Here is a 26,507-nt window from a genome sequence, read left to right on the forward strand (position 1 = left end):
GAAGCCTTCTGTACTAGCAATGAGCCACTACATTTGGTATTGTTGCACCATTTCTGGCACTTCCACATTCTAATCCCAATTCAGTTTGTGAGATGCTTACTTCCTTCCCCTCCAGTAACCTGGAAGAAGACTTGGTAAAAAAAGAAGAAAAAAAGAAAAATATTCAGGAATGGAAGCCACTTAGAAAACTCAAGGGATTTTAATGACTGAATGAAGAAGGAACTACTTATTATTATACTTAAGTAGCAAACAAGTATTTTGCTATCAAAGCACAAACTAAAGAATTTAAAGAAGCCACAAACATTAGTAAGCCCAACATACAGAACTTTGAGTAAGAAGGCATTTTACACACAGGAGTTTATCAACACAAAACTGTTTAATATTTATTAAATGACACAAAATACCTAGATAACAGACTCACTCTCTGAAAGGACATGTATTTACATTATTTACCAACTTAAGAAAGACTCTCTGTACCCATATCAGACTTATGAAACATAAAAAAGGTTTTGCTGCTCTTTGCATCGAAGGATGCAATGGTGATACATGCCCTGTTTGCAAGTCTGCATAAACTATAACTTTTTGATGCAGTGAAAAAGCACAATTTCGTATTCTGGTAGCCGAGGGAAGAGGCTTCTGAAAAGTAACAGGGTTAGTTTTTTCCCCCACTCCAGACACACTCTGAAGAACTGTTATACAAAAAGTATATTACATTTTTGAATGCTGCTGTACTCTTACAATTTTAGTGTAACGTTTCAAAGAAAATATTCTTCCTACTATATGAAATCACTAAAAAAAAAAGTGGTATTTGAACATTTCTTTAGATGCACTTTTTTTTAAATTTTTTTTTATTTTTTAAAAGAAAGCATTGGGGCAAATGATATGTCTGGGAAAAACTGAAAGGCTGAAAAAAAAAAAAAACCAACCCCAAAAAAGAGCAGAGACCAAAATATGAAGAACAGCTAAAGCAACGCAACAGTTTGCTTGGGTTTGGGGGGTTTTTATTAACTATTTACTTTGGCACCTTTGTGTAAACTATAGAACAAAACAACACTTACAACACATTTGCAATTACAGCATTTAAACAAAATGGTCACTTTTTAAACCAGCCAAGACAAAAAAATAGTCCATTTATGGGTATAAAGATTAAAAAACCTAAAATATATATTTCTAAGAATAAACTGCAATTTCTTATGAACAAGGTGCTATAAACTGCATGCAAGAGTCAAGATTAAAAATGTGTGGCCAAACAGACAAGCTGTGTTCTAGCCAGATGAGCTGTGGTCCAAGCCCGCTTTCATTTTTCTTACAGAGATATATATGGCTCAATAGGCAGGCACATGATCCCAGCAAGAAGTTGCAGAGTTGTACGGCTGGACAGTAAATCTTGGCTGCAGCTTTGTCATTAATCAGGAATGAGCAATTCCTTAGCAGAGAAAATGAACAAGTTCTTGGGGAAACCCCATGCAGATACAAGGAGAAGCCGCCTCTTCTCCCCTCCCCTCGCTCACCCCCTCTCTTGGCCTAGCCAGGGTTCTCAAAGTCCGTTCTTTGGGTTGCTTTAACTAGATTGCCGCTTAGGGTCTGCCTCAGATCGTGGAACTCTGATGATATTTGAGGACATTTTCTATATAATTTTTCTGCATTTAACTTACTGAAATGGATGGGATAAAAAAAATAAATAAACCTTCAGACCTTTCTGGTTAGGTTGACTGAATGCAACACACTTGTCTAATGAGGGAGGAGTTTACCAAAATAGGTATTTTAAACATGTAGTGGTGTTAGATTTATATGCTACAACAGACTGAATGGAACCACTTCAATACTGATATTCATCATCTCCTGTCTCCCAAAGAGTTAAGTTTTATGCTCCTTCTCAAAAACGCCTTTTTAAAAGGAATCTTTTATTGGCTAAAGGTACAAAACACATACAACAAAAAGGAACATTGAATGCAAAATACAGAATGTTTTTTGGGGAGCTGTTCTTTCCACCCCAGTGGATCTCTATTTGAACTAATACTTAAAGATTTGCAGGAGCAGTCTTCAAGTTTCTTACCAGATAACTCTACTGTTAGTATTTTTCTTGCAGAGGCAAGGGTGGTCCTGGATGTTTACCAGTGGTTATGCTGCAATAGTATCAAAGGATAAGGTAGATTTTCTGCAGATCACAAAGAGCTGTATGACAGTTAGTAGAAGGTGACAGCAAATAATTTAGTAGGAGAAAAAAACCATCTGCTTCATCTGTCAGCTGAGGGCTGCATATAAAGGAGCTTGAGAGAAAACACAGCTGGGGAAAATATGGAATTAAACAGTAAATCAAAAAAGCATAAGGATGGGATGTGTCAGATACAAAATACACACACATACACACACTCGCCCTCTCTCGCACATGCACACCCCTGAATGTGGAATCACAGTGATAGAAGTTATAGATCATAGAGAGCTAAGTTACACTGCCACTAAACAAAAGTAACATCTTGCTTCCAAGAAATATCTGGTATTCCCCAGGACTATCAGTGCCTGAAAGAGGATGAGGTTTTTCATTGTGCTCTGCAACACAGCTGATGGTAGGTCTAAAGCCTGCTGGGTAAGGAAGAACTGTTACATGGAGGAGTTACCTTTTCTGCTGACACTCCCCCCCCTATATATTCCTGGCACATGCTGCTATAGCAGTAAAAAAAATGCATCTTGTTGAAACAAAGCTCTACATTCAAGTGACTTATTCTCCCATGTCTTATAAAGATGCAAAGAATGCTCTCTGGTCATCTAAGAAAATAAATTTTAGATGCCTTATAGCAATACTTAACTTTATATATGAGAGGTAGGCTTCTGGGTTCTAGGAGGCCTGCCACATCTAGGGCTGAGTTCTTAAAGCTTAAGTTAAAGCAATCCAAAGCAGGGCAGACTTTAGAAGAGCTGCCCTGTCTAAACCTTGAGGTTAGTTCAAGTTAGAATGTTGCAAAGCAAACAAGTATTAAAATCCATTTGCAATTTTTGTTCTTACAGCTTTACCACAGGAACAGCGTGGCTTTTCATAGATATCTGTAAATAGATTTGCTTTTCTAGAGTATTGCTGCCAAGAGGTGAAGGCCTCCTACCCATGACTAGTAAAAACTGTCACTTTTTTCCATTATGGCTGTTTATGCTTAAAATTCCCAAAGGTGAACACTAAGTCTTATAGGCAAGCCATATAATCTAATTCTGAACTTGTTTTGTTGTAGCAGTTCTTTAAGAATGGTGTTTGTTTTTATATACAGTATATATGCCCACACTGCAAACTTTATACATTGTTTTATATTGGTACCATTTTGTCCTAATTACGACCAAGAATATTTTCCATTAGATCAGCAATAAGCATAGCTCGGCTTATTCCCCATTTTCCCTCCCTAAGGGAAAATCCAAGTGTGGGCATCAACCAAACCAATGGTATGTTACTAACTGAAATGCATTCTGTACAGTAAATTAAAAGTTTGCATGCAGTTTAAGCATTTTAAAGGCTATTTTCTTATATTAATCAACCTCCTGTTTCCTTTTAAAGGTGTGAAAGACATCTGTCATGTATCAAGGGACTCCTCTTCAGACCCAGAGACAAATGGAATCACAAAGACCAGGTACTTTCTTTCAGCTTTCTGCACATCTTACTAAATAACATGCAAAGAGTTCAACAGCATTCTTCTTAAAATGTAAATAGTACTCTTTAAATGGGCATGTTAACCACTGAAAGAAGTCCACTCTACTATACTTTTCCATTACACTGCTTTCATTCAGTCATCGGTAGTATAAAAAGTCAATTAACGGGATCAACAGGCTAGTTTATCCACTGGCAACTGTGTATGACACCAGGTGTGCAGTAAAACAAAGGCCAACATATGTTTATGCAATATAGTTGTACTGATTGGGGTTTTCTTTATCTCTTTCCATGTAGTCCCTGTCAATTAAGGATTCTATTCTCTTCTTAAGGTCAGCAGGCTGTAAAATAAAGCAGATGTCAGTGTTATTACTTTGTAGTCAGTGTTTCTCAGTTCTTTCTTTCTACTTAAGACCAATATCCTTACTGTTTAAGATGGCTGAGGAAACAGAAATTACAGTTAAAAAAAAAAATCCCCTTAAAGCATCAAAGCTTCTAAAGTCTGCAATGTATAACTGAAGAGAAAGTAACCAAATTAGCTTGTCACTTGCAGCTAAGCATAGACTTTTTTACAGCAGGGAAAGATATTTTATTGCCTGTTTAAACTGAACTCTAAAGAGCTGCAATTCATGCACTACGTACCAAAATGTTTCTATTTCCGACTTTGACCTGGTAAAAATGGTACAAGTTTCATTTTATCTTGATGTGAGTTTTACAACAATTTTTTGATGTGCGAAGGACTTCATAAAATGCCTCATGATAGTCAGAAAATGCATTTAAATCTGTTACAACCCTGCAAAGCCCAACTGCAGTTTATGCAGTACTTACAGGCCTGCAGGAACAAACCAGAATGAGATGGCAGTACCTTTTATCTTACATTCCCATTGATAGGAAGCACTGTATATTTGAGCTCAAACAGATGCATCACTGTATTTGAAAATCCATTTCTATTTGTACACAATAGGCTATTCATTTCATCTTGCAACTGTGGGCTTCTTTAGCTTTGAGACATTTACCAGTATCTAATTTTCACTCCATATATACGTGTGTGTATATATTAACCAATAAAATGTCTGGAAAATGCACTGTAAATTGGTTCCTAATTTATTAACAAGTGTCAAACAAATTAAGAATCAAAGCCAAGTGTTCAAGGCCAGGTCGGATGGGGCTTTGAGCAACCTGGTCTAGTGGAAGGTGTCCCTGTCCGTGGCAGGGGTGTTGGGCCTAGATGAGCAAAACAAAAACATTCTATGATTCTATGAATTCTGCATTACATATCTGCATCATTTTCCCCTTGTCCCCAAGGGGGACATTGCCAGAACACTTCAATACAAGAACAAGGAGAGCTAGCTTCACAGTTATTGCTAACATACTCTGGTTCTGAAAGCCTTTAGTAATAGGTTTTATTAACTTACTAAAGCCTGAGGTAATTTTCGGGTAAGTGATGCAATTGACATTTTAAGAAGTCTGAAAGTGAGTATTTGTCCTTCCCAGTAGTACAAAGATGCATGTTTTAGACAGAAGTGCTGTTCAACTAAGGACAGCCAGGGAATACAAAATGTAATAAAAGGTTTTAGAAGAAGAAAAATCAGTACTACACCTTTACTGGGAATTTAAGCTGGTTGTAGACCTCCGACACAAGCAGGTTATGACTCAGTGTCTTGCGCATCTTCATGATTCGTACAATTGCAGCGTCAATCTGGTATTGCCTGTCCTGGAATACTCTCTCTGTAGTGCTTGCCTGTTCCTCTACCTGAAGGAGCCATTTAGAAAAGTTTTAAAGGGAGCACTAGAACTGTCAAAACTATTCTTCATAGATCTAAGACAACGCTCAGTGTAAGAAGTAAAATGTCAAGTAGCTGACAAATTCTTTAAAAATATGAGGACCCACTGTCTGTTAAAAAAGCACTTTTACAAGGAATTAAAATCTTTGCACAGATTTTACCCTGGATGGCTGACAGGGAAAATTCACTGTGAACTTGTTTCTATGTTCACAAATCATTCAGTAAAGCTCCAGGGAATGATCAAGGGTGAAAAGAACATTCACTAATTGGAACTTCTCTCAAACAACCTTATTAGAGACATCTAGCATCACTGGTGTCTACGTTAGTATGGAAGTACACACTTAAATCAGCAATGTCTGACGTGCTATCATCCAAATGACACGTAATTTACAAAGATATCAGTATGTACATTACAACCGAGAGGAAAAAGAAGCTTGTAAATGGGTAGGCAGTAAGATAGTTAATCGAAGGATCTAAACCCCAGAGGATTAAAATTAATATACCGTTTCTTTCATCTGAATTTGGTTGATCTTTATCCTGAAGAGCTTATGTCTGAAATCATCATTACATGTGAATTTATCACCGTCTTCCACATCTTTGCCTTTGGGGCTTTTAGTCAGTACTCTGGCTTTGCCACAAGCCAGAGATTGAAGTGTCCTTCTCAGCTCTCCGTCCTCTAAAGCAGAAACAAGTTGTTTAGGTTTTTTTAAGAAAGAACACTTGGCAGTAGTCAGCTGTTTTCAATACCAACCTATCCCAGTAGCTTGCTTTATCTCCTCTAAACTGAACTCCTCTCCTTCATTGAACATGAGCAGCACCAGCGTCTGGAATAAGGAGACCTGAAGTTCTTTTTTGCCCTGTCACAAGGGAAATTAACAGGCATCAGTAGGCTGGTTTTAATTTTTTCTTCTTTGGGGGTGGGAGGGGAAGGGAACACACAGTAATAACAATGACACAGACACTCTTGCATATCAATATTTCACTTAAAGGATGTGATTTAGTCTTTCATATTCTCAAATGGATAAAATAAAGAGCTACTGGTCACCTTGTATTACTATAAAATATAGAATAAGCTAGAGGTCAGAAGGTTGGACTATCCAGTGACAAAACTCACCCAAGATATGAACCAACTTACTCAAGACAAATCACAAAGCAGTGAGTGCTTAAAATTACAATTTGAAAGACCTTTAAATCAAAGTGCAACACAAACATTAGTTTAAGAAACACAACTATAAGATCTTTGAAATAAACTAAGTTTGGATTGATAATTTTTTTTTACCATTAACATTTTAATAAAAGTAGAACTGGTAAGCATTCCTACTTCGAGATTAATTTTCTTGAAATATATTTGTGCCCATAAAGAAATGCTGAAGGGGAATAACTGGCAGCCCTTTGCAAACAGTTGTGTTCTGGTACAATCTGAAACTTTTCTTTATTTCAGTAGTGAAAAGCTTACTGTAAAGATACTTCATGCTGTCAGTTGAATTAAAGTCATCTGTGGGAACACAGCCCACCTCTTTTTTTCTTTTTTCCCCCAGTATAAAAATTAGTGCCATTTTTAATATGGAACTACACCCACTGGCTATTTTGCCCAAGCAGTAACCAATAGCCTTCCCCTCATTGATAAGAAATGAGATCGGTCTTCTTAGACCTTAATACATCCATTTCAGAAACTACCAACTCCCGAAATGATAGCAAGAGGTCAAAAGTTAAAAGTAATTGCAAAAACAGTGCTAAGTTTTCCATCATAGCACAAAAAAACCTTCCCAATATATCCCTAAGTTACAATCCAGACTTGGATCGGCAAAGCTACAGGAATAAGAGAAAAAATACACTCACCTCTTTAAATTCTGCTTTTAGTACACAGTGTCCTAATGTCGACTGCCACTGAAGTTTCCTACCACTGTGTTTTCCTAAATAAAAGGTCTTGAAAATCTCCTGCAGTTTTACCATCTGAAGAAAGAAAAAACCCAAAACACTAAAACACAATTTCTACTTTAAAATCCTTCCCTCTGCAATCAAATGAGCCATAAGTAAAGGCTCAGAAAGATAAAGGGAATTGCAAGAAAAGAAAACAAACTATTTAAAGAAGACACTTCTGCACTTCTTTCTAGAGAACACATGCATATTTCAAACCCAGTTACAGCTGACATCAAGATGCATTACTTAGAGGCTGATAGGTGGTATAATACATCTATATTCATTACCTCAGGGGGCAAATGGACCTCCATAGGCACGTAGGTTGGCCAGTAACCCATAGTCAGAATATTCACTGTCAGTTCAATGTTGCCAGGGACATTCTGATTTTGCATATACTGCAGAAAGAAACAAAGTAAACTGAAATAAAGCAATGCTTATTAAACATATTTCAGGTAGAACTGAGGAGTTAGAGCAGAGAAGAGAAGTAACCTCATGATGTCTTTGCTATATAAATTGCAAGTTACATACAAGAAAAATAGGGTAAGAAAAAGCACTTTTCTGAAGTTCTAAAGGCACTTCCATACAGAAAGAAAACAGCAAAACAAGTGTTCTAACAGGCTGATGTGAAGATGAACCTAGATATGTGTGAATGGATGAAAATGTTAAGATTTGCTTGTAATCAAAACATTACAGAACCACCTGAACTAATGGGCAAAAACTTACTAGCCAGTCCATCAGCTTTAGTGCTGTATAAAATGTTTTATAACTGGTGTTAAAATATTTTGTAAGTTTACAATTCTTTTATTACTGCTGGTGGTTTGGAGGCGTGTGTGGGTTTATTTATCTATTTAAGAAACTTCTGGTTTCATTTTTTTTGCTTCATTGTTCAGGGAAACCATTAATAAATGCAGTCAAATATTAAAAAGCACAAGCAGCACAGAATTAAGAAATAGATTCTGAATGATTTTCAGTAGAGACTGTTTTCCCAGTTGGGCTTTTGTCCACTGCTTTCAAAAGCAATCACCTACAAAGTCCTTTTCTCTGTAGTGAAAGAACATTACAGACAATGGGAATAATTCAAAAGGAGTTTAACTTAATTGTAATAGAAATGTACACAACTGAAGACACCCTGTACGTTCTCATTAGGCTTTCTGAGAATAACTTATTCAAAACCCAAGTAAATGAAGGAGCCATGGCAGCCTTTCCCACAGTACCTGTTTAAACTGAATCATTATGTCTTTTGAAAGCTCCATATCTTTAAACATTCCTTCAAGTTTGCTGGTGAAAGCAGCTCCACATTCTATAAAAGAGAAAATTTACATCTTAAGAATTAATCTTCTTTATTTTCAACACCACAGAGTAGCTATTCTAAGTATCAGAATGTACTTTGAAGCAAAACTACCTATTTCAGCATATGTTCTTACCTAAAGTCCTCGATTCTAATTAAGATACAGAACAAGGTTATAAACAAGAAGAAGGGAAATGTTTTAACGTGGCAGCTATTTTGTAACCCAATTTTTTTCCACATGGACATGATGGGTCATCCTGGGACTCCACTTGCAACCTGTCACTTAGACAACAGTTCTGATCCTTACCAGCTGCCTGCCAAACTCTCTTAGAACAAGATCAAGTTCTAAAAATCTTACTCTCACCACCCAAAGACTCTATCCTATGAAACAATGAAGACCAGGCTGGAAGACTGGTAGCTGGCAACTTCATGTTTCAAGCCCTTACACAGAGTAACAAGCAGAAGTCACCAAGTTCTCTGAGCACATCACTGACTTATTCAGCAGGGAACCTCAGCTCTATCCCACAGGCCAAGATACCCCGTGCACTTTAAGCTCCTGACTTTTGACTATTGCTGCTATAATTACAAAACTAAAAGCAAATGAGTCTCCTCAAAATCCACCAGTCATTCAAAATATGCACACCAGCTTTTTGCCCTCGTGTAAGGGGGAATTACCAACAGCATTTCTGGGAAGGCCTGTTTTTAAAAGACAGCAAGCTGATAGACAGACAGACAGACATTTACCATGTTTGAGTTTGGAAAGCATAGATTTTTCAGCATCTACTGATGCACTCTTCCCAACTAATAGTCTCTTTGCTAGATCTTTTTTATAAAAGGCCTCAAAGACATCTTTTCCTGTAAGAGAAAAGTGACACAAATGACAGTGATCACAAATCATTGTTTTAAACAAACCTTATTTAGGCCCAATTCAAAGCTCAGTAAAACTAACAGGAGCTTTAAACAGCACTATACCAGCAAATTGCACCTACAGAGACTGACCACTTGAAAATGCAGACAGACTGCAAATAATATTTAAAAAATACCTTTATGTTACTGGTTAAACAACTGTATCCCCACAAAAAACCCCACAACTTACCATATATGAATCTAAATATGATCATAATTTTATCCAGCATTTTTTCAAGTTCTTCATCAGTAGCTTCTTTGTTGCCTGCACGAAGCTTTGAATCTACATATTTAGCTAAAAGTATTGAGGAATAGAAAGTTTAACAAATGCTGAGTATCACAATGAAACAATAATTACTTTTTTTTTTTTTTTTGCATTTAATATTGTGAAATCTTTTGGAAATGTAAATGATCCTGACATCACCTTCAAATCAGTTTCATCACAGCTAGCTTGATATATTTTCATAGAGGCTATAAAGTTATAAAAACATTACAGCCTAATCTCTTTTTTCAGATAAGCAGTTACTCTATCGTTAACTTTATCAGCATACATAATGTTAAAAAAAGATTTCTGTGCATATAAAAAATGTCCTGGTCCATATTATGATCTCAAAGTAAAAAGCCACCACTGCTATAGATTGATATGGCTATAACAGAAGCAAAAAGATCAGAAGAAAAATACGTAAACCAGTTACTTAAATGTGGAATTTCTCTAGCAGATTATTGTCTGGTTTAATTTCAGATGGTCTGGCAAGCACATTATAGTTAGCGAATTAATTTTAAAAAAGGAGGGCAGAAAGCATTACCCCACAAGCCTAATAGCACAACAGATTGCAAGGCAGGTATTATTCACTGTGTGGGGAAACCATTAAGGTATTCAAAGTGCAGACAGCCAGGCCTGTAATGCACACATCTGTAAACAACATTCTCTGCAAACAAGGGCTCTGTCCCTGTAACATGAGCTAAAGGGCATCCTTGTCCCTCTTCATGTTTACACATTAAAACCTATCTATGTAGAGTCCCTCACAGCTCTGTGCACATGTGCTGGTAGCACAGTTATGTAAGCTTCTGAAAAAGTCAAATTACGAGCAGTATGCTTACATCTGGACACCAGTCAATTGCTGGAATGCCCGAGTTCTCATGTTCTCCACTTTTCTATTGCCTAGCCAGTGAACTGCTGAACAGAGCTTGTTCTTAATGTTTAATGCTATCCTATCAAATGGTTCACTTGCATAATGAGGCCCAGTAGTTCCCCAGTTCAATGCACTGTGCATAATGCCTTTAATACGCAACTCCATCATGTCCCATCTGTAAGCTGCATCAGCAACTCCCTCTTGTCCCCCACCCACATTCTCACATGTAAAGAAACTGAAGAAAAATACCTATGAGTTCAGCTGGCTTATTTGGTCTTTTGTTAATGAATGTTTCAAAGGCTTCTTTCATGGCATTTACAAACTTTTCATTCTTGAGAAAGCAAACATCAATAATATGGTCAACTTTGTCTTTAAAATCAAGTAGTTCTTGGACCATGGTTTTATCTTTTTCTGGATTAATTACTATGGTGCTACCAAATGCCTGCAAAATAAAACATATCTCTGAATTAGCCTGAACAATTAATTCAAATTACAAGACTTCTAAAAGCCCAAGTTATCTTTGTAATCTGTTGTTTCTGGTATTCATATTAGTTCCACTAGCACAACACAAGTAATTTACTATTATTTACTATATAATCAGTCCTAGACCTTGTATGTTGATTCAAAACCGATCTATGAATAAGTGAACAGATTGAGAACTGCCTGAAGAAATAAACTTAAGCATGACAAAAGTAACATACCCTTTTTAAACATCTCTGTCCTCAGGTTTCATGCAGGTAAAGCTCCCACTAAACTCAGTTTTATTTAAGAGTACTGCTATGCCATTAGAAAGCCTTCCTTCACAACCACCATACTTTCTGTGATAACATTTCCACTGCGTAATAAGATGAAATATCTGAAGCGATATTCAAGTGCTTTTTGAACTTAAAATGGTTCATAACTTAAGCTACCACTCATTCTACCAAGAAATTTTACCAGGGAGAAGACAGAAACATTCTGCAATTACCAAAATGTCTATTGGAGAAATATGGTTGTCCCCCACAACTAACTGTAAGCCACATAAAACCTCCAAATTTATTTGGAGTTCAGTAGTTCAACTGAATGTTGTTTCTTCAACAGGGCTAGAACAGTTACTGTACTTTTCTTAGTACAGTTTCAAAAGCTGCCTATTAAATATATGCTTATAAGCAAGTAATCTTTGATTCTAGTAAAATGCAATAGTTTATCAAGATGACTCAAGTATCTGGGTATAAACCCCATCGAGACAGTAGTGGTAGGCGTCTGTTCCAGAGTTCTAGGAACAGTACCTTTATGTACTCGATCCAGTGCTGCAAGAGAACCTGTACTCCGCCTCTCACACGGCTGAACAATTGATACAGAAGGGACAAGTCCTGAATTCGGTTTTCATCAAGAAGGTGGTTTAAACCTGCAAATGAGAGAATTTCAGTTAAAATGAAAACCACAGTAATCCAAAGAAAGTGCAGCATATTATTACAGAAAGGGGCCTCTTCAAAGCTAGTTTTTTTTAATCAAGCAACTAGCGGTTTTTTTTTTTTTTAAGCTACAGTGCAACACAGAATGGCTACTTGAACTGGCTTAAACCTTTAAAATCTTGTTATTGCACTGTATATTTTAGGCTACATGTACTTTACATACCACAATACCTTTGCTTACTTCTGCTTTACTATTCCCTAAAGATATGAAATTTTTACACTTCTGATCTGTAGGAAAGGTTCCTTGGAAAGACAGAGCTCTGGGTCTCAATTCCAGCTGTAAAATAGATTTTACAGATATTTGAAGGCAAGCAGCTTCAAGAAATAGCTTCACCTTTCACTTTTTAAGGTTTTGGCAGAGAAGGCCTGATGCTCCACAGCAAGGTTCTATGAAAGCAGACAGGTAAATATTGCAAACTTCATACTCCTCTCAATAAAGAGTCTACTACAGACATGCAGAAGATGCTCAAATACCTGTCTCATCCATAATCTGGCTAGTAAGGACTGGATAATTTTCTTCTATTATTCAACTCTTGCTGCACCCGTATCTATTTCCAGACTATCCCTCAGTGCAACAGAGGGTCACCTGACTCCACAGAGACTATTGCAGAACAGATGCAACATACTTCATGGCTCAAATTGTATTAAATTTTTTAGAAAAAGCTGCTTTTTGTAAGCAGCAAGTAATCAAATGTTTCCCCATCATCTGAAGGCTACTCCTTTATCTCTGAGTCTTCAAGATGCTACTTAACGCACCGAACAAGAGTCCTCTATTATAGTTTTCCTTTTGCTTTGCTGCATATCTGAAGACAGCACTGTCTCTCCTTTCTTCTGACAAGGAGAATGGTATTTGCCCTCTTGCAAAATGGTCAATGCTACTTCATGAACTAAGTAGCAAAGGGCATTAAAGAATGATGTAGCTTGTGTCCTCCCCATAGCACCTGAATCTGCCACTTTATTTTTCAGCACAGGAATTGAAAGCCCCAAAGCAGTAATTAGAAACATTTCTATAAAGAAGAAAGATTACCTTTCTGAAGAATGGCTGTTAAATGTTCACCTAGAAGTTGCTTTTCTACAGTAGCAATTAGTGGCTTCCTATAGAAAAAACATTTAGAATTACTTTTCCTTTTTCCATTACTGACAGTTTTAAATCTTTTTCTTGAGATTATGTAAACCACACTTGTCATTGGGAGTGCTCTAATTATCTGCGGCCAAGGACCTAAAATGATTATACACATATTTATCCTTTTTCCTCCCCAGTAAGCAATCTTTTTTTCTGTTTGCTGACTGGCTGTTTAGTTCACACAATAAGCCTGTTGTATATGGCCTCCAGGGAGCTCGACAATGATTCCATCAGTGAAGAAACTGGGCAAAAGCCTGTCAAAGAATTTACCATCTCCTGTTCTGTGGGAGGAGGCTGATGTCTTGGGAGACAAACCAAAGAGAAAAAACCCCACACCTCATAAGTCAAGAAGTATTAAAACAAAATAGGGAATTGGCCATGAATAATGGTGTGGAAGAAAGAAGCCACTAAACAAGCTAAATGTTTTTAACAGCTGAAGGAGGAAGGAAACAAAAATGTATGAGAGGATCCTCTCAGAGAGATCCTCTGTACCTGCTCTTTACGAAGTTGCTACCACTTGCTCAAAGAGTTTTGTTCTATTAGTGGCCTGCGTTTTCTCTCAGACACAACAGCTACGGCTTTATGTTAGAGAACATTTCTCCTGTCCTACCAGTCATGACCTCTGCTTGATTGTGTTTCAGGAAATCCTGTCTCTAAGTAGGAAAGATTGAAGACTGACATTACTCAATAATTTCCCAAACTCCATAAAGAATATGCACATATTTTAATGTAAATATTCAGAGTCTTTAGCTTTAGAATTCTCTATCCCAGGTCCTATCTTTTTCAGATAGGATGGTGCTCAATTAATTGCCTTTCATCAAGAAAGAGACCTTTGGAGTGGGGGTGGTAGCCTGTTTTTCTCCAACCAAATGACCAACAGAATTTATGTCAAAATAGAAGGAAAGGATATTAGCTGTGTGAGCCAATACAGTGCTTCATTGTAAACAAGGAATTGTGGGAAGTGAGAAGCATTTGATGGTCAGTCAATAACGGAAATAACCTGTAGCTATTAGATGGCCAAAAGATAACAGAAGAGCCAAACAGCTAATAGTACCAAGCAAAGAGAGATTGCACTTACTGTGTGCTCTGATCTAAGTAAGTGATTATCCTGTCTGCTTCTTCTTCCAAGCGCTTGTTGACATGGTGAAGATATTCTGGAACCTGAAAATGCCAGAGTAGTTTTGTATGTTTAAAAAAAAAGAAATCAAGGTGTGTGTGGGAAGACAGTACTGGTCTGACAGCAGCAGTTCTAAGCAGAAATCACTGGCACTGTGACTGAAGCCTGCATGTGAATTTCCTTTTTCGGAGTACTATAAAATGTAAAGGTCAAATTATTGCCCAGTACGCTGGCTAAGGCAGTAGAATAGTTCCTTTTCCTGACAAATACTTGGTCATTAGACATAACAAATCTTGTTAAACATTCAAAATACCTCTCGTTCCTGCATAAGCCTCTGTCCCTCTGCTGCATACAGACGGTTAGTCTCTTCCAAGAATCTATGTTCGAAAGAGTCTTGATAAATCTAGGGAAACAACACGATAGCAACACAGGGTAAGACTTACTGAGCATTAAATAAGAATCTGAGCTGTTTACCAGTTTAGAAGTGAAACAAGTTTACTCACCTGTAAGTCAGAAAGCATGCTTAGAAGGCTTCGCAGTAAACTCCTATCAATAGCCTCACCATTTCTTTCCCTCTCAATCAGCAGAAGAATGCCATCAATAGTTTTGTTCTGAACTTTCTGATCACTGATTATATGAGTTCTGAACAATTCTAGACCCATATCCCTAGAAAGAAAATACTGTTCAATAAATTGCATAAGAATCAACCCAAATATATATATAAAACATTTGATCTAGATCAAATAGAGAAGCCAATAAATGCTAGCATTCTTCAAATTCCTAATTCCTCTTCCCCTGAATGACTCAAGACAAACACACACATAAACATTAAAATAAGCCGTGACAAAGCATCAACAGTAAGATACAGATTTTAAACACCAAAGCACATATTTTTTCCTAAATGACCACCTAACTTTTCAGCATCTTTATTTCTGAGTTGGTTGGCAGGATCATGGAAACTGAATAAACAGCAGCTTTCACAAGAAAAGGATAATGTCACCCTTGGTCCCAATTCCATGGTTAAGCTGTTAGATAATTTTCTTTGTCCATCAGTTTCTATCTCTAATTCTTAGGCAAAGTTTAGAAGAACTCAGTGACGTGAAAGTCAGGGATCTCTGCTTTGGGCATCCCAGTTAAAACCTTCCATGAATTTGTGAGTTGGGACACTTTTAGGAAAAGCCAGAACCTCCATCCTCCATCTCCACTCCTTCAATCTCTGCAAGGTAATTCAGGTAGTACCAAAGGCACTGTAGGGCATTTGCTAATTATTAAAATACTGGGAGGAGCAGCACGGAAGTTGAGTCCGAAGGAAAGTAACTTTATTTTAGGTAACTCCTTCCTTTTCAAAGTACTTATAGAACTTTGAATACTAGGCATGTTAAAGCCAGTAACTGGTCAACCCAAACCCTCGCACTTCAGTTGTTAAACAAGCCGTTTCCTTTAACTGTGCAAAAGGGAGGTTGCTATCTGCCTAGCTGAAATTTGCTATTCTAGAAGAATCCTGTCATTCATGGCAAAGAAAGTGAAATCTCCCTTTGCAGCAGGCACGTATGCATTCACCATGTAATGTACAGGTCACTGTAAGAAAATCAGCAGGATATATGTGATAATTTAAATATCCCCCCAGTAATTTTATTCTTTGTGCTCTTACCAAATAGATGGCAGCATTGAATTCTGAAGTACGTAAGTTCGGTCCAAGAACAAAAAGATACTTCTAATCATAATCTGTTATGAGAAGGAATAAAAACCCACAATCATTTTACTCTTGAAATTGAAGAGCAATGCAGATTATGCTCAACAACAACAAAAATACCCCACTGACAGGTTTCAGGCAGTGCTTTCTTAGACACTGTTGATTTAAGATATTCTGCCAATCTCAGTGAGATGATCCATGTGACATTTAGCAGCTTTCTCTATCAAAGAATAGCTCCTTTTATGACAGGCATAAAAGGAGACAGGTTTGTATAGAAACAACAGTTAGGAGTTGGGGGTGTGTGGGTCAAAGATCAGACCAATGCGTCAGGAAAAACACTACAGACAAGTATTTTCAAGGCTTGATTTCTAACAAACTGGATACAGTTGTATTTCACCAAGAAGCCTTATGTAAATTTAAGACAACATTTCAGAAGCACAATACATTTGTAAAGGAAAAAAGTTAAGCAAAACATAGGCTGACGAGAAAACTGGTTTTCTTTAAAAAGACAACAAACTTACCATTTGTCTGCAGTGATCTTGCCAACATTTGTCTATTTTCTTTAGAAAAAGGACACTATCCAATGAATCCATGAAGAAATAATTAAGGAAATCATGATCAACAGGCAGTGTTAGCAATGAAATGAACCAACATTATTATTTTTTTAAAGACACTTAACAGAGCACAACCACCTTACCTACTCCCAAAAAGAACGTTAATATCATGCAACATTTATTTTTAATGAGGGTCCTTGTGTTAATAGTGAGAAATCAAAATGATTCAAATGTTTTAATAAAAAAGGGATTGAAATATTGTTTTATGCTTTTTTTTTTTACACTTTTATATGCTTTTTCATGCTTTTAGTGCTTTGTCTAATCCTCCATCCCCGAGGAGTGGAACAAACACATATATCCCCACACCTCAATTACCAACATTTCACAACAGATGTAAGAGCCCACCACTGCACAGCTACTGTAACTTCAGCTCATGTTAAGAGAGAACCTTAAGAGGTAAATTTTGTCCTTGAAATTTAACTTTTACTCAGCTCACTGCATAGTTTTGGTACTATTAATATCCACTTAATGGGATCTCAATCTGATGCAACTCAAACTTTTGAAAACATTTTGATTCTCAGACTAAGACTGTATGCTGCCAGACCACTGGCACTTGTCAAAAGGAAAGTACGAACTACTTGTTGGAAGACTTTCCCGTTTACCTGAGCATGGCAAGTTCAGCATATATAAAGGCATGAGGTGATAAAGCCAATACAGCCTTTTTAAGCCTTGATCTAAGTTTAATACGACCTTTTGTGAGAAGTGTTCCACAAATATCAATAAAACTTTCTCACAGTGCTTACAGACATAAAGGAACTAGTAGTGCTCTCTGAAGTCCCATAGAAAAATAAAACCAGATCTAATTATGCAAGAACTAGGAATTCAGAACTAGTCAAAGAAATCCATCACATACTGGCAGGTAAAAACGCTTTGGCTTGTCAACAGCTGAAAAAAAGGATATTCTCTGAATTGGTGAATTTGTGCTTTAATGTGGTCTTCACAGATCTGTCTCAATTGTTTGTACAAGTTTGCAGAGATCTTGTAGGAGCAGAGATTTTCAACAGCCTGAAGTAAAGAGAAACAGATACTAAGAAATCTGTTTATATGATGCTTATATGTGGTTTTACAAGGAAACAGGGAAAAAAAACCCCAAACCAACCATGGAATTCTTGTGCTTCTTGCTCAAAAATCTACCAGCTTTTAAGTGTAACAGAGTTCAATGCTGCATGCAAAACACTAGATATGGCACTATAGTGGTAATAAGAGACAAAGGAAGGCCATGCCCTGAACAGCTTAGTTTATTAATTTCAGTTGGAGCACCGATATCTCATAAGGAACTGCAGGGCTTGCATCTCTAAGAACAAGTTCGTTAGTTTAATCTGTTCCAGCAGCTCGCTGGGTTTCATACTTCAAAGCGGACACTTAAGGTCTTAATTTTATTAACTGCTGTGCTCTGCAAGTCACACTGATATTAGTAGAAAAGCACTGCCAGTGTTATTTCCTTTTGCAGTTCTTTCCTTGATTAAGCTTCCCTCATCCCCGAAAGTACATACATATACATATTTTATATATATCTACATCCATCAACCCCTTGCCTCAATAAGTTTTGTTATAATCCTGAACAATTTTTAGTTAGACTAAAAATTACTTTTGGAAAGGCTCGTTTTTCGAATTACTACATTCCAGATGTGTACAGTGACAATGCTCAGATTTCTAGATCATAAGTATTAAAAGAATTGTTGCTGTGCTTCACAGCGAGAAGTGAAAAGTAGTTTAACGGGGACCTGTCTTGGAGACTGATCAAGCAAACAAGCATTCTTAATCTCCAAGTGTAACTCAAGACTTTTCCAAAATGAATACCAATTGCCCAGATTTGGAAAGCAACTTAAACTCTTCGCAGACTGATGAAAGACCCAATATGCAACTATTCAGTAAAACACCTACAGAAGCTAGAGAGGAGAGAGAGGTATAATGCCTTTGATATTATTTATTTTTTTTTTTAAATGGAAAATACTTGAATTGCCAGTACAACCAACTCATGGGAAGAAAAGTACTGAAAGCAACTGCAGGCAACTATGCAGGGACAGCATAGTTCAGACATATGCAGAGCAGATCTACTCCATTACAATGAAGTCCCCTGGAGTATTTCCCAACAGTCCAAATAGGAGCCACCAGCAAACAGTAAGCAGCCACCACTAAAAGCACAGCAAGAATCAAAACAACTAAACAAGAAGTTCCTCAGTTTATCCTAGGATATCATTCTCAGTATCAACAGTACGCAACTTTCCAGAGCAAGTGCCCTACAGCTAGTACTGGCTCTAGGACAGAGAGGAGCCAAAAAACACAAACACAAACGAAAAAACCCTCCACAAAACCCAAAACCCCACAACAAAACCAACCCACACAACAGAAACCACAAGAGAAAACCAAACCTGCATAAGCTTACTGTCAGAAACAAATACAGCAAGAAAGTGAGTGTGCCAGTTAAGACTAAACCAGGTCTGAATGATGATAATTAAGAAAGCCAGAGTGTACATATCTTAGTATTTGGAAATAGCAACAAATTCACCTCTCAGCCTTAACACTTTAAGAAACTCCAAGCAAATACAATGATGTGATAGGAAAACATATTCTACAGCTCACTGTTCAGAGTAGGTTATGGACACTGCTCAGCTCTGCTCTGCTGTTGTACCCACAGGGCCAGGTTCTAAATGCAACAGCAGCAAAACTAGAAATAACCACTACTCTGATTTCAGGAGAAAATGGAGATAAAACCACTACGCTTCGAGAGCCTGATTAGACCCCAGTAAGTGCAATAAATGCATTTCTTCTTTTCTCCCACTTACTTTAGAGGAGCCAGCTGAGAGCTGGGAAGATGAGTATTTTAGAACTTGCTGGTGACCTGCACAACCACAGCTGTCTCGCTTCCACCTACCAGCCTGGGACACCAGCGGCCACTTTGCCAAACTTCATCCGTCTAAACCTCCAATGTTTTTGTAACTGCTGTCTATCAAACCAAGTACTATTGACCCATGCTGCTCCAAATCCTTAAAAGGATTAGCTTCTGCACTGCAGATGGACAAACGCATTCCATTAACTCTTAGTGAAGTTAACGTCTATTAATATACACTTATATTTATATAGTGATCATATAAAGCTGTGCTTTTGCATTTGTGTATCAGAAACTCCCAAGTAAAACACACATCTGCTAGTATTGAGTGTTTGAACATCAAGTGCAAAACTTCTGCATCTTCATTGGTAACATCCATAGAAATATTTTCTGAATTCTATTTAATTGGCACTTTTTTTTTTTTTCTTAAGAGATTAAACTTTCTAAGGACACAAATACAAAACCTTCTACTAATATTTGCTCTGTGGAGCATAACACCACTACTGCAATATTATGATTTCCAAATTCAGTTACTGGTGTTACATAACAATAATCATAATATATCAAAAATTCCCAAGAACTTTAGGGGCTCTAGTTCACAAAATTATCTTGTTCTGAATTAGTGGAATAAAGCTTTCTGATGAGGGAGTCTGTGCCCTGAAGATGGTCACAGCATCCGAAGGCAAAGAATCATACTGCCTTTGGGTAACATATATTCTGTTGTTGGGCTTTTTCAGTTGGCTCTCCATCCCCACCAAACAGCAGCATCCACACCTGCGTTTGTGTGCTGGGGAAAAGAACTGAACACAGCTTTGATGAGAGCAGAAGCAGAAATTCCAGAAGTATTTAACTCTGTGATTGAGTAAAAAAGAAACGAACAAAACCAAACAAAAACTAGGGATCTGGTACCAAAGATCTAGATCTCTATTTTCTCATACTAATTTAGGGAAAAGTATTTTAATAAAGAAGCTTTTAATTCTGTACCACTTCAACCACTCAAAGATGCGTATCATTTCTCTAGCTGAAAAGGAACAAAGCAAGTATGAATGGAGTGTCCCACAAAGAAATAAAGCTTCAAAATGTTTGTCCAGTGGGATTTTCCAGCACAGAGAGAGTTAAACCAAACTCAAGAAGTTTAATTCCATCAAAAAAACCCTCTAGTATCTTATTTTAAGGTGTGCAGCACAACTTTTGCAATTCCCCTCTACGCTTGGATAATGGTGTCTGCCAACGCATATTTGGCATCAGATCCATTTACCAAGCAGCTGTTCAGAAATGACATTAGTTTAGATAGCATTTAAAAACACTACTGATTCCTATTACTATTTTTAAATCATTTATTTTTAGATTTATTAAAAAAAAAAAGAATCGTACTTGTTTGCACCCTATTTCATTATAAAGGAAGTTATTATGGTGTTAAAATTAAGGTTGAAAAGAAAAAAGCACATTTTTTTGGTTTTTTGAGCACAAGCAGCATTAAATTAGGCCTGTGGTAAAAGTGAGCAGAAATGTAAGTGATCATTGTGAAGCAGAAGCAAGGCTTTCACTAGAACTTTGTATTTTTAAACAGTTTTGGACATCCTTCAAGTATTTAACTATCAGTTACTTGCTCTGTTGTTCAATCTAAAGTAATTTACAATACCACCCAATACACGGGTTGTAATTTGTTACTAGTTTCACAAGTTTTGCAGAACTAACAATACTGTGCATCATCCTGACAAACCGTTAAAAGTTAACTGAACATTATAGAAGATTGTAATGAGCTTAAAAACGCACTGGACTGAGGAACTTTGTTCCATGAGAAATGGCAATTTATCCTCCCCTAAGTCTGTCCCCAAACCTTGGGCAAACACCATTTTTCTTCCCAGCTTTTCTGAGAAACCTGTCATATCCAAATGCAACTTTGAGGACAGGGGAAGAAGACACACTAAAAACAAGTGGAGAGAAAGCTATACACACAGAGAGGAACAAATCAAATAACTAACCAGGCTTTAAAAGTAGAGTAAAAAGTGTAAGTGCTTCTTAATACCTAACTAAAGCAGTACTGTTGCTAGGCCACTAAAACCACAAGTACCACGATATTAGTAGGGAAAAGGTGAGGAGGGGGAGAGTCTCCCTAACACGTTCAGCTGAAAAAGCAGAAATGGAGCTTGTAGAAAAAAGTTGAGGAATGTGGTTCAAGCCTGATGACTTCCTGAAACATTTAGGGCAAAGCAATCTGAGCCATTTTCGGGAATAAAATTTGATTCTCAGTTGTCAGAATAGACAGAATACTGACTGATATGAAAATTAGAACCAAATCAAACCAACACAATTCATGGAGAAAAATCATCTTCTATATACTTTTAGGAAGTAAAAGTTTCAGTTTCTAAATAATTTATGGTCTTCAATCGTGAACAGATGTTGCCTTCAAAAAAAGGATTATATTTTTATATAAATCATCTTTGTCTTACCTAAACACCAATGTTTTAGGATTTCATATTTCTCCTTTAGCAGCTACACACCATAAACCCTGAAACAGTAGAGGAAATACAGCTCCTTGCCTTATTTAATTGTCAACTGTTGCAAGTGAAACCATACCTCGGATTGTGTTGTGGAAAGTAAAAAAATTTCTGAGTTCAATGTTAGGTCTTGTGAAATTTTTACTGATGATTTTAAAATTTGAGAAACTATTTGATGAGAAGCTTTTCAATGACAAAAGCAGCTACCAAGCAAAATCTCATATTCTTACCGTTGTATCAAGCCAAGAAAAAAACCCAACAACAAAGCAAAAAGCTCTACCCCATCACTCTTACTTAAAGCACTTACCTGATAGAGCTCCTCTAAATTGTACTTAATTGAAGTACTGTTCTGGATAGCTTCTACAGCTTCTTTCAGTTTTTGCCAGGTTTCATCTGTGTAGTTTTCAGGTAATTTGGGTTTATCTTTAAAAGAAATGATACAGAGTTTGAAAATTCTTTAGAAAAAGCAGAACATTTTACCTTTTACAGAAATGAAAAATGTAGCTTTGAGAGGAAAGAGGTATGGACTGATGCTCTAGATTATAATTTACACTTACATGAAAGGAAAGCCTTCGTGTAAAAGCAGTATCTTATTTACATGTGAAATAGGAATGCATTGTAAAAATTCAGCATTGCTCTTCACATACACATCACAGCATCTGTAGCCCAAACAGGATATGAGATTTATAAAAATCACAATACTGTGTCTGAGCAACTCAAGAAGGGATAAAGGCTAAAAACCAGCAAGAAAGATCTACACCTTCATTACACTCTTTTTCACTACGAAGCCAGCACAGCTAAAAAAGCCAAAAAAGATGTGGGTTAATAGATACAGCTGTGTATAGCTGCCTTTATTTTTTATTTTTTTTTTTTTTTTTTAATGTACTGCTCATTAGTTCTACTCTGTACTAACAGTTGGAAAGAAACCCTTGAGAAACACACATGGAAATACTGTAATTATAATACAGGCTTTATGGTGGCAAGAAAAACCTTGCTACTTAGAAGTAATCCAGTTACGTCTCTCTTGGGTTTGGTCAGCGGATTTTTGTTAAGAGTTAAGCACTTTTTTAATTCAAATAGCTCAATGTTCAAATAGCTCGAGCTTCACAGATTTGAATCTTTCCATTATTTTTTTCAGCCTCTTATCTAGAAATGTCCCTGCTATGCAGCAGCTTCAACAGGACTAAAACATCTACAACAAGCTAAGAGAGATTCTCCAAGTCACAGCCACAGAATACAAGGACTATTTTAAAATTCTCTGTGTTCTCGTAACTAGCTAAAATGACCATTTTTAGTTCTAATAAGCATGCTCCCAAACGGAGGAGAAAATTTAGAAAGGCACATGCATATCCATGCCACCAACAGGTGAAAGTGACCAGAGTTTATACTCTATTGAAATCGATTTTTACATAACTAAAGGTAAAAACCAAATTGTTAAGCTTTATGATTTCTCTAGAAATAACCGAGAGAGAAGTTTGTGGGGTTTATTTTTATCGTCCCAAGCATTTCCCTATAATATTGGCAACATTCCAGCATTAACTGTATTATAAGAATCTGGAGAAACTAACTACAAGTAAGACTTCCCTGTTTTTACCAGCAGCTAATGAGTATGCTACTCAGCAGTAAATACCATGATTCTGCATTTTAGGAAGTTATTTAAGTTGTGAAGGATGTTACTGCAATCACACTAAGATAAAGATGACAACCTTAAAATGAGTATTCAGTTTAGCATCTGAGAGTAAATAAAAAGCAAAGCTGATAAATTCCTGAGACAACCTTTTTAAGCAAGTGATTCAAATACCAATTCACAAGCGATGATCGCAGCACCAAGCAATCCGTGACATTTAGCAAATATTTTAAACATGAAAAGTTAACTTCCCTTAAAGATAACAATGTCCAAGCAACAGAAGAATGGCCTCTATTTCTCACTATCACACATCGTAACTATAAAATTTAAAATACTCAAATTAAATGATAACGACATAATGGGCAAACAACATTTCTGAGGATTACGAGGACCTTAGAGCAAAAAGTTACACTATGATTGTGAATTGCTGTAAAACATCACAGTGGCTAAAAGAATCCTAATCCTTGTGTGATGTCTCTACTGAACATTTCTACCAAACATGTATTTAGAAGTTAATTTTAATGCCAGTAACATCTTTCACCCCCACCAACCCTAAACACATAGGGAAAAAGAAACTCAACCCAAGAAAACAAGATACCAGACTGTTTTAGAAGGTAACAAGAGGCAGGAAGTAAGAAAGCCCATAATTTCCTCATCTTTATAGGGAAAAAATGACAGAAGTTTAGCCAAGCTTTCTGCCTATTTGTGGTTTTGTTTGCTAGAAAATGAAGAAGCATCACCACAGAAAAGTTTAATTTCTCTGCTTCAGTTGGTCTCTAGTAACAATATTTGAAAATCTCAAACACCTTTTGAGAGAATTTATAAAATAATGTGAGCTTGTAAAGTGAGAGCATATTAAGACAGAAAAAAGACAAGAGAGAGTTAAATAATAAAAATCACAGCAAGGATACTGCAAGGAAAACACTCAGCAAAAATCTGAGCTACCTACGTTAAAGGCAAGTGGGGAAACCAGAAAGGAAATCCACCATAATAGCCTGATAATCACCTTAGTTTCACCATTTAAAACTAAGCACAGGCAGATTAACCTATAAACAGACAACATGGATAGATGCAAGGCATATAGATTCAGGCCCAACTTTCAAACAAAACCCCCACAATCTGTGCAAAGATTTATCATACACTGGGCTAAAATACATATATACACACACTAAGCCCTGAATTAGGATTACTAGAGAAGAGGAATCAAACGTTAGAAGTTTGAAGAAAGGTCATTTACACACTTAATGTAGTAAAAGCTTTCGTCTAACATACAAGTTAAGGCCTTCTCAAGAGACAGAGTGAAAGGAGCCTGAAAAATAATCCCAAGCAGCAAAGTGCAGCTCAGGATGTGTACATGACTGGGCAAGTATGCATCATAAGACATTATTCCCCCTTTACATAAGCATAGAAACATTCACCACAGAAAAGCATTTCCTGTAAAACTTGGAGCTATTTGAAAGCCAACCGGTTTTCACGTCGAAAACAAACATGAAGGTGAGCGTCAGCTCCCCACAGGTTGTGACAAATGATGGCCTATTACCTTTAAAGTTCTTGATCACTAATTTCTTAGCGGAGCCAGGTTTACTGTTGGCGAAACTGGAAACAGTAGAGGAGGCAGCTTTGGTCAGGCCATTTGCATGGTGCCCCACAGCCACTGACGAAATTAAAAGGCTTTTATTTTTGAGCTGTTGTTGGTGCTGCTGTTGAGAAGAGGCAGCAGGAGAGGAGGATGAAGAGGACTCTTCAGCCATCTTCACATCGAGTCCAATAAAATCCACGGAGTCCTCAAAGCGCAGCTTCTTCTGGAGGTGATGGTTAGAGGAGGCAACCCCTGAGGAGGAGCACGAGGAGGTGGAGATGACGGAGGAAGACGATGAGGAGGTGTTCTTGGAAGGAGAAGAGGCGCAGGAAGAAATGGAATCAAATTCTTCTCTTTCAGAATTGCTGTTGCTGCTGTTATTTAACTTTCTCTTCTTGCAGGAGGAGCTGCTGCTGGTATTACCATCAGTGGCAGGTCTGACCTCCTGGGCTGCAGCTGGGGGGTTGGGGGAAGAGAAACCTGTGGGAAACATGAACACACAGATGTGAACAGGCTGAGGGGCATCAAATCCTTGTGATGTGACAAAGAGAGAGAGAGAGTTTGAGCCAGTCTCTGTTCGGTGTCTCTCGAGGGGGTCTTTCAACTCCTCTCTCTCATCAGTGGAGTCCTTCCGCGTTCCCTCTCCGTGGCTTTCTTCTTTCTCGGAGGAATCACTTTATCTTCTCTCTTCCCCTTTTCTTTATTACTTTGTTTCTTCACGTAGTTGGTCTCTGTTTTCCTGCTTTTACTCCCTTCTCAGCGGAGCGTCTCCCGTTCCTGCCTCTCGCCACCCACCAGTTCCTTTCAATTCTTCTCTCCAACACCAGTATCTCCCCGCGGCTGCCCGCTCCCCCGGCTTTTCCTTCCACTCCCCTCTTGCTCCGGCCGCCTCGTCTCCGCCGAGCAGCAGCGGGGAGGGCTGAGCGCGGCTCCCTCACGCCTCGGCTCCAGCCCCTCGCCCCACACGCCTCTCGCTGCCCCGCCGCCGCCCGGCCCGCTCTCCCCCCGCGGCCCGCTCTCCTGCGGCTCCCGCCTCCCCCCCTCGCTGCCGCCTGCTCGCGCTGCCTGAGGGGGGACGGCCCGGCCCGGGGCTTGTTATTGTCAATACACGGCAGAGAGGGAGCCTAAAGATGGCGGCATATCCGGTCGCCGTGCATGCCGGGGCGCGGCCGCCCGGAAGCGCGCCCGGGCAGCCCGGGTAAGGCGGCGGGCCCCGCTGCCGCCACCGCCCCGCGCTGCTTCCCGCTGCCCTCTGACCTACCGGAAGTGATCATGGTTGCCGGTCGCTCGTAACGGCCGCGCTTGTTACC

At 37.9% G+C, this 26,507-nt stretch overlaps 1 protein-coding gene across 2 annotated transcripts; it reads right to left on the reverse strand.

Annotated features, from left to right (window-relative positions):
• Positions 1-357: 357 nt before the first annotated feature.
• Positions 358-26,402, reverse strand: CUL4B (cullin 4B). 2 transcript variants are annotated; one of them, XM_030498680.2, is made up of 20 exons: positions 25,159-26,402; positions 22,299-22,414; positions 17,562-17,665; positions 16,568-16,637; positions 16,005-16,078; positions 14,857-15,019; positions 14,667-14,756; positions 14,315-14,397; positions 13,141-13,208; positions 11,928-12,046; positions 10,909-11,101; positions 9,717-9,821; positions 9,365-9,475; positions 8,547-8,632; positions 7,620-7,727; positions 7,252-7,365; positions 6,164-6,269; positions 5,916-6,088; positions 5,229-5,381; positions 358-3,969 (listed from the first exon to the last, which is right to left on the reverse strand). In XM_030498680.2, exons 1-20 carry the CDS (start codon positions 25,688-25,690, stop codon positions 3,874-3,876), a joined length of 2,664 nt encoding a protein of 887 aa, XP_030354540.1. In that variant the 5' UTR covers positions 25,691-26,402; the 3' UTR covers positions 358-3,873. The 2 variants fall into 2 exon arrangements, with proteins under 2 accessions (XP_030354540.1, XP_030354541.1); XM_030498681.2 differs by lacking the exons at positions 16,568-16,637; positions 17,562-17,665.
• Between the last annotated feature and the right edge of the window lie 105 nt (positions 26,403-26,507).

Source organism: Strigops habroptila, chromosome 9 (genome assembly GCF_004027225.2).
Source record: "Strigops habroptila isolate Jane chromosome 9, bStrHab1.2.pri, whole genome shotgun sequence".
In the NCBI taxonomy this organism is placed as follows: Eukaryota; Metazoa; Chordata; class Aves; order Psittaciformes; family Psittacidae; genus Strigops; species Strigops habroptila.

Coding starts and splice junctions, on each gene's coding strand:
- CUL4B (XM_030498680.2), bottom strand. CDS start 25,690: ATGTTTCCCACAGGTTTCTCTTCCCCCAACCCCCCAGCTGCAGCCCAG. Junction 6,270..7,251: donor TAAAAGCAGAATTTAAAGAG/GTGAGTGTATTT, acceptor CCCTTGTGACAG/GGCAAAAAAGAACTTCAGGT. Junction 3,970..5,228: donor AGCTTAAATTCCCAGTAAAG/GTGTAGTACTGA, acceptor TTTATTTTACAG/CCTGCTGACCTTAAGAAGAG.